General features: G+C 42.1%; 1 protein-coding gene across 1 annotated transcript; it reads right to left on the bottom strand.

Annotated features, from left to right (window-relative positions):
• Positions 1-371: 371 nt before the first annotated feature.
• On the bottom strand, positions 372-8,037 carry preb (prolactin regulatory element binding). The gene is made up of 10 exons (XM_084053027.1): positions 7,876-8,037; positions 5,366-5,561; positions 5,030-5,228; positions 4,130-4,383; positions 3,873-3,953; positions 3,639-3,766; positions 2,637-2,810; positions 1,823-1,895; positions 1,161-1,320; positions 372-972 (listed from the first exon to the last, which is right to left on the bottom strand). The coding sequence occupies exons 2-10, from the start codon at positions 5,498-5,500 to the stop codon at positions 878-880; spliced, it is 1,299 nt and encodes a 432-aa protein (XP_083909153.1). The 5' UTR covers positions 5,501-5,561; positions 7,876-8,037; the 3' UTR covers positions 372-877.
• Between the last annotated feature and the right edge of the window lie 984 nt (positions 8,038-9,021).

Below are 9,021 nucleotides of genomic sequence, written 5' to 3'. Positions count from 1 at the left end.
TAGCCTATATGAAGACATTTAAATGAACATAACCCTGAATACTGGCATGGTACATTCAAATAAGCAAAGTCATCTCAAAACACATCGAATAGCTGTATACTGTATTTGTATGCAGAAACATTATGTGCCAATGACTGACTGATTTAGCAATGGTAGGCACATTAAACATTAGTAAATATGTATAATATTTATAGCTTTGTAAATTATCTTCACAGGTAGTGCAAGCCCTCAGAGTACTACCAGATTCTTGGTCTATGTTGCCCACTAGTGGACAAAATGGAAATTAACAGTTCAAATATAAGGGATTACCACTAGCAATCGTGATCAAACGTGTGTATGCATGGAAAGAAATCTGACACATTGCATGCCGATCATTTTAAAGCATATTTATATACTTACAATATTCCTTAAATATTTCAATAAAAAGGTCCCACTCTTTGTGAATTCATGATCTGAACCTGAGCCCTTCAATATACTCCAGTTACCAAAGGAGAAAACAAAAACGGTATAATATAGATTTAAGACTGATTTTGATATGATGAGAGCAAATAAAAAACACCGTCTCATGGTGTGTTTTGAGTCAATTTTAGATGACAGTAAAGAGCAGTCCTGAGAACAAGCCAAGGGTGAACATGACCAGGAAGAGGAATAATAAAAGCAAGTTAGAGTCAATGTTGATGCTTGGGGGAGGAGCTTCACATGGTTGCATCAGGGGCAGGGTGGGAGTTGTAGTCCCACACTGGGCTGGGGACAGGCATGTAGGTAAATGGAGTCTGTGGCCGGATTCTACTTTGCTGATGTTGTTGATTGTGGCAAGCTGTCTTGAGATCAATCCAGGCCGTCTTATAACCACAAACGCGACAATGTCTGAATGTTTTTAAATGAAACCTGGGAAAAGGTGCTGCATGAGGAGGATCGCTCCCACCACCATGAGGCCGCAGAACATCAGCACCAGCCATATAGGGAAGGAACCTGCAACAGGAGATGAACAACAACAAAAGAGAGGAAAGGGTGAGCAGTGGTGGAAAAGTAAATGTATCAATACTGCAATGTAAAAATACTCTGTTACAAGTAAAAGGTTGAGTCACTCTGACATAATGTCATCTTAGAAAAAGCGTAGATTTGTAACTTTTTTGGGGGGTGATTTCGGCATGACTTACTTCTGTTGCGTACGGTATGCATCTGGCACCTGCTGTCCACCGCCACACTTAACATGGCTGCCTCGTTGTTCCCTTTTAAGCGTTTGCCATTCAGAGTTTCAGGCAAAAAGGCCAGATCTGTCACAACTATTCCATGGGACTCCCGCACATAGTATAACTTCTACAGAGACAAAAAAGGACAAAGGAGTTAAGTACAGGGGTTTGTTCACTTAAGGGTCTAGTTCACCCAAAAAAATATTTTTTTGTCTTTATCACATTCCTAAGCCAATAATTTGATGACCGGGTCATCGGTCAATAGGAGACGACCAGAGACTCCGCCGGTCATCAAATTATTGGGAAAATGAGGAATGCGACAAAAACAATAATATCTCCCCCATGGGGCTTCATGGGGTTGATAGAAAAATGTTGTAATTTGTTGGGTGAGCCACACTTTTAACCCATGCTTATAAGTAGCAAAAATAGCAGATCAACAAGCTTCCAAGCATTGTGAGCTTGCAGATCTGCCTTTTTAAGAACTTTTATTTCTATGTTTGAAAATTGTTCAACATTTGCCCAAAATAGGGATGCAAGGGTTAATGTGGTTAAGGTATCCGTCTGTGGCATTTGTGATTAGTTTGTTTGCCCAGTTGTGGGTTTGCAGGGTGTGCATGCATATTTCCTACCTGTAGCGAGAAAGCAATGTAGATGGCTACTGATCCTGTCACAGTTCCGAGACCAATAAACGTCCCCGAGTCACTATGGAGGAGTGAGGAGATTGAAAATAAAACATTTGGATTCACAAGACAATATATTTTTATGCATTCTCTTATTCGTAAATGTAGCATTCCACAACAATAGGGCATAACAATACAACTAAGTATGCAGTACCTTTCAACGTCCTGCATTCTGTGTTTTTTAATCATGTGTTTACTGTGTTTCAACTTTCACTTAAAATGTCTCAGAATGCTATGTTGTTTTGGAAAAATGACTCTTCGCCCACTTTTAAGATGTTTCAAGATCAGCTATCTCAACTTCTTGACCTTTGAAAAGCATAACCCGGGGACAGATATTCCAATTGTCTCCACTGTTTTCTCAATTAAACAGTGAAACTACTAATTGACATGGTTAGTGACGGTGTGTGGACGGGTTCGCTGCCCGCAATTGGTTTACTATTTTGGCATACAGTGTGTATGATGTGTGTTGTTCATTTGTCGCTGATGTTGTTGTTGTTATTGCTATTATTTATTATTGTTGTTTCTTTATTTTCTTTACTATTATTGTTCTATTTTCATTTTGTTTTGTGTGTTCGTCTGTGGGTGGGGCGAGGGACTAGGGATTGGGAGAATTGCTGTGTGCTGTGAGGCATGTATCTGCTGCACACCTATTTCTCAAATAAAAAGAAGTTAAAAAAAGAAAAGAAAAATGTCTCAGAATGCAAGGATGCCCAAAGTCCGTGCCAAACCTTATCTATAGGTTCAACAGTTCAGCTCCTCTTACCTGACGGCCAGACTGGAGATAACCTCACTGCCACACCGTGCCGTCAGCATGGGGAGAAAGCTCTTCCCGTCCCACTTGGTGACGTAGCAAGGAGGCGGTTTTCGTTCTCGTTTGTGGGGGATCTGGACGGTATAAAGCCTCAGGGCATCTTTTTGGTCTTCTACCTTACCAAACCTGAATTAAAAGCATAAATTAAATGTATTACATATACATAGTTTTATAACATGACAAAAAAAACTAGCCGCCAACCAGTTGCCAGATTCATAGCATATGTAATCAATGAAGACTTTGATGTTATGTGGGGTCACGGTCACGGTCACTTCTTATCAGTTCATCCATGAGTCCAAGTGGATGTTTGTGCCAAATATCATGAAATTCACCCAAGGCGTTCCTTGAGTGAATTTCCTGAGATATCGCGTTCACGAGGTTGGGACATGCATGAGGTCTACAGTGACCATGACCTTTGACCATCTACTGTGCTTAGAATAAATTCATTTTAGTCCAAATGGACATTTGTGCCAAATGTTATGAAATTCCCTCAAGGTGTTCCGGAGATATCACTCTCGCGAGGTTGGGACGGATGGATGGACAACCTGAAAATACAATGGCTACAGCCACGGCTGGCGGAGGCATAATTAGGGTTGGGATCCGGAACCGGAAGAACTGGAGGAACCGGATCCAACATTGAAGAACCGGAATCGGTCCCATCACATTTTGGAACCGTTACCCAAACCGGTTTCAGAGCTGGTATGTGGACTTCATGTCTGCTATGCAATTACAATACCAGTGGTTCTCAAACTTTTTTAATTTCAATGCCCATCATAACTCTGAGAGTGTACTCTCAAGAGTTACAGACCTGTAAGGGTTCATTTGGAATCCCCAGTAGGAATCGTTAAAGGGAACCGTTAAGGAATCGGACCGTTGAGAGGGTATCGTTAAGCAACCGGAATCGTTTAAAATCCTAAAGGATCCCAATCCTAGGCATAATGATGACAATTTTACCTGCAAGCCATGTAGCGATAAGCCTTGTCAGCAATCTGGGGCATGTTCTCATGCCAACGAAGACTCATGGCCAGTTGGTCACCACTCCACGTACTGCAGATGAAGTCCCGACCAACAGTCACAAGATGCTACATAGGAACAAAGCACAAATCATTAGTAATGAGCCAACAAAGTAGTTGTTGTGGTGAATCCAAATGGAATAACTCTAGACCAAGAAGAGGTTTTCTTTGTCACCTGGTTCCCTGGACCGATATCCAAGTCTTCAACCTCCCCTTCATGAGCTTTGAAATCAAACTTCTTCTTCAGAGACGGGAACTGGAGAAGTAAGGCCATAAAAGTTAAGATCATCATGTAATAGCTGTGTCATAGGTGGTATGTTGTTTCTTTTATTATTCAATTAAATGAGTGTTTCCTAGTTTTTACAAAACATAAAAGAATCATATAAAAACATAAAAAAGTATATTCTTTTAAAGTTAGGTGAATCATTTTACCTCCCAAACTCGAACGTGCCCATCTGTGCCACCGGTCAGAAGGAGGCTCAAGTCTGCGCTGAACCTGACAACCTTCTGCAGTGGATCCTGAGGATTGATGTCTGACTCCACTTCACCAAAGCCCTCCACAGAGATCTGGGCGGTGTCGTCCTTCATCTCCGATGTGTCTCCAGCCCCCGCGGCTCCATCCTGTCCTCCCTTGCCCCCTTTCCCAGCTCGCCGCCTGGCATTGCCTTGCTGCTCACTGTTACCAGCTGTGGGAACAACACAGGTAGGTATGAGCTATCCACCTGGGTGTTGTATAAGAGGGCTTTCTTTTTCTTTTTTACCCATGAAGACCTGAGGCCAACACTACAAATGCCTTCTAAATCCTAACAGTTTTATGAACAACCTATGTTGCTATATATAGTTGCTGTCGGGCAGAAACCTCTTATCTCCATATTTTAACTAATTGTGTTTTTTCGTAAATCAATGCCCTACTTGATCATACTAAAAGTGTCACAAAAGCATCAAAAGTAGCAGATCCACAAGCTCAAAACCTTTGCTACCTTTGCAAAAATGTCATGTCACGATTACTGTGACTAAAATAATTGCGATTCACGATATTATCATGATAATATTGTAGATCGTCTATTTTTGGCAAAGAGATTTGGTAGAAAGTGAAAAAAATACTTCTTTACAGGTCCGTTTCACCAATTATTGAGGGTTTGAAGTGGTACCGGATATGCAGCACGGCAAATAATAGATAAACGATAATAACGACTATCGTCCCATCCCTAACAGAGACGATATATAGCCCAAATCGAAAATGACACAGATGCTTTCCCAGTTTTAAAACGGGTTAATATAGTGAAAGTAAGAACATTGCTGCAATGGGTTCAAGGCTCTTCCCTTCCTTACCGTCTTTCGCAGCACCTTTGCGGCTCTCTTTCTGCTGACGTTGCTTAAAGCGCATTAGGCTGCAGCTGCCGTCCTGCCCCGCGGCGATGACACCGTCGCCTACAGCCAAGTTCATAGTAGCGCGTGTCTCCGTATCGTGAGCGTGAACCAGGGTCGCGCTGTACTGGTTCTCTCCAACCAACTGTAAACTTAAGAAGTGCTGGAATATACAGAAACAAACAGGAATTCAGACTAAGGAGCGGAGCCCACTATCCAACCTTTTCCATGTCAGATAGCAAAGATCATTAGCTGATAACACTTTAAATCTAAATGTGTGTTTTGTGTCTTGGTGCTTACCACTGCATTCTTAATGCCTGTTTTGGACGCTCCCCCTCCTCCTGCGGTGATTACCAGCCCCGTTCTAGGGTCCACCTTGATGGTGTACAGGGGGAACGGGGCTCTGTACAGATCTGGCACCTTACGTCTCCCCATTGTTGTGTGGGTTGTTGTTGTCACACAGGCTTCTTCATAAAACTTCACCACAAGCCCACACCTGTGGAGAGCAGTGCGTTAGTGGGAACCAGAATAAAGGTGTATGAAGTGAAAGACTCTGGCAAGTGACTGATTGTCTGAAGTGTAGGACCCGCCGCAGTGCTGTCCGATAAGAACTTAAGCGAGATGTGAACCCTGGTGATTATGAAAAATAATCACCAGGGTTGGTGGTCGGTGTATTACCATGCAGAGGTTGGGTTGTAAGGCCAAATATCCTGGTTCCTACAGAAGTTGGTCAATGATCTTGAAGGTTCTAGTCTTAGAGATAGTGGTAGATTAGGCCGGGGTAACGCTGATTGCATCTAACCTCAAGGGTGACGGCAACCCTTAGTTTCTATAGTGCTTGGCTGGATGCTCGTGACATCTCACTGATGTGATCATGAGACAGCTATATCCGTATATGGAGTTTAACATTAGCATGATGTCAGCACTAGATGTCTCTGCGGGCTCCATATATGGAGCTCTAGATCAACCATGAAATTTGGAGTTTGTGATGTCAGATTCCATACATGGAGTATCAATATTCAGTGGGTAACTATGGCGACCTATCAAAAAATGTCCATATGATGTGAAGGTGAGTGAAAGCAGTGTGATAAAACCGGTTCTGTAAACGGTTCGCATGTGATGGAACCGATTCCGGTTCCTCGATGTTGGATCCGGTTTCGGATCCCAACTCTACTTGAGAGGACAATAGAAGCAACTAGCCAGTAGCCTTGGGAACGAAGCATTACTGAGGCTATGTGTCCCCCATGGCTCAGGGGTAGGGGTAGAGGTTCCCAGTTCGATCGCGGGCTCCCCCAGAGTTAGTGTCGAAGTGTCCTTGAGCAAGACGCTGAACCCCTAATTGCTCCCGATGAGCAGGTTGGTGCCTTCTGCCTTGCATGTTTTCCTCCGCCATCTGTGTATAAATGTGTGTGAATGGGTGGATGTAATGCACAATCTATGTAAAGCGCTAAATGCACAATTTACCATGGGTCAGGAGCCTAATCTCCCGTTTCTGTAGCATGAAGCGGCTTGATATATAAGTACAGTATATTTTTATAGTCTCTGGAACTTGGCCGGGGATCGAACCCCCGACCTCCCAGTTTCAGGGTGTACACTAACCACAGGGCCATTGAGCCAGTATATGGCCACCATAAATTTAAGGTCTTTCATTTAACTTTCACTTTGTTTGATTAAATTTCACATTTCTACCGTTGTAAGACATTACATGTCATGTACCCTAGGTATTTTCAATGCCCATCCCCCCTCCCCCACTTCACTTTCAGTCCCCCTTCCCCCCATCCAGGGACAGCTGTCACAGCAACCTACACCGACCACCACACAAAACCACAAACAAGAATACATAAAGGTCTTTTGTTTTATACACCTGACCGGATGATCATTCCTAAACCATAACACAATGATCCCTCCACAGGGATGTACATATAGTGGTTTATATTTGTTATGATATTGTATTGGTGTTTTTTTATGCTATGTTGATGAATTGAATATATAGGACCTCAATGGAAACAAGTCCAAAGGACTTTTTTTTGTGTTATCCTTGTAGACCCAAGTGTATGACTGTACTCATGCCGTTTGCATTACAGTCTAATAAAATATTCAATCAATAAAAAAAAACTGCTTCCAAAAGGATGCCAGTCAGTTAAAGCAGGACAGTGAGTTCTCAAGCCTTGGCCCATGATGTCCCCAGTGATGTGGTGGCCTTTATGTCACTATGAACTGAAGCCAGCTGGGAGTATAGCAGCCTTTTAGGATGACCATTCCTTCCTAACCATAGGTTATAACACAATAATCCCTCCAGAGCTTCCAAAAACATGCCAGTTTTAAAGCAGAACAGTGAGTTCTCAAGCCTTGGCCCATGATGTCCCCGGTGATGTGGTGCATGTCACTAGGAAGCCAGCTGGGATCAAGTAGCCATGGCCTGACAGCCATGAACATCTTCACCAATTTGGCTCATAATGTTAACATAATCATAACCAAAACGTAACAGGTTTACGTACACATCAACTCATATTAATATCAAAAAGCACACCATTAAACAGAACTTAAGACAAGATACAGACTAGTAGTAATGTTGGCTTAGCTTCTTCATCCATGGTTTAACTTGACAGCACCATTAGCTAAAGCCTGATTTAGCCGATTTAGCCTGAAAATAGGCTAATCTACAAGCTCACAACGGGTCACGGCGCGACGCGTTGTGAGCTTGTAGATCAGCTATTTTCAATGCAACTGAGTACAAATCACCCTACTGTACAACCCGACTGTTCTACTGTTGTAGTAGGATACATTATAACATCAATAGATTCCTCTACCTGTGTCACTGACTGCCGGAGTTTCTCTTCAGATGGTCTGTTAGATCAGCTGTGTAATAGAGAAGATAGTCCCATAGTGAGCTGCCAATAGCAGGGTTTTAGGGTTAGAAAGAACAGGAGAAACAGCTAAAGAGCTAAGGCGGCTAACAGAGGCTGTGTTGCTACAATCCCAAACAAGCCACTTCCCTAACCAGTGTTGCCACGTTTTGCGAGAGAAACAAGCAACCAGCCAGGTCTATGAAAACAAGCCCAAAAGATCCGAGCCCGGCCTTCGCCCTTAAAAGCAAAATATATATTTAAAAAAAAACATGAAAACATGTGGAATATTTTTTTGAAACATTTTAACAACACAAATCTTGTATGGGGTCCCTGGCATATGTTTTCAGATGGGGGGGAATCCGCAGACAAATATATATTAATTTTGGGGTCCTTGACTTGAAAATGAAACACTGGTTTAAAACAACATTATAAAAGAAGTCCAAATAAGCAACTACACTTTAGAAACAAGCCCCAAAAACTGCAACCCACAACTAGCAATATTTACAAGCAACTTTACAGAAAAATAAGCCCAAAGTCGCTTAAAATAAGCAGACATGGCAACGCTGTCCCTAACCCTACCTACACGTCAGCAGCGTGCTCTGCGTAATGACGTCAGAAGGACAACCCCCCTAAAAGACCATGCATTTAGACCGACGCACGCGCACCGTGACGTAACAGGATAGGTGGACACTTCGAGAGATCTGGGCACCAAGATGTAAAATTTGGCTATTTTGTCCAAAATGTGAAAAAATATATATGTATTAAAAATATTTTGAAGTAAAGTATATAAATGATTAGAACATGCTCAAACATTCGACAATTAAGGTCTAATATTTCTACAATTGCTACAAATTGCTACAAAACCATTTCATTTTGGGGGCATAAACAAGAAGCTGAAGTTTAAAATTAAGTCTGATAATGATGTACCGTGCATGTCCACCTCATGTATACTTTACATTACTTAAGACCATTTTTCTTATACATATATATATATAGATTTTATATTTTGGACAAAATAGCCAATTTTACGTCATGGAGGTGCCCAGATGTCTCTAGCACCTATCCTGTATCCCGTGTGTTTACATAAAAATGTAACTTTTCACAATA

This window comes from Gymnoscopelus microlampas (genome assembly GCF_963454915.1).
Source record: "Gymnoscopelus microlampas genome assembly, chromosome: 3".
NCBI lineage: Eukaryota > Metazoa > Chordata > Actinopteri > Myctophiformes > Myctophidae > Gymnoscopelus > Gymnoscopelus microlampas.
This window is presented reverse-complemented; position numbering and strand designations above follow the sequence as displayed.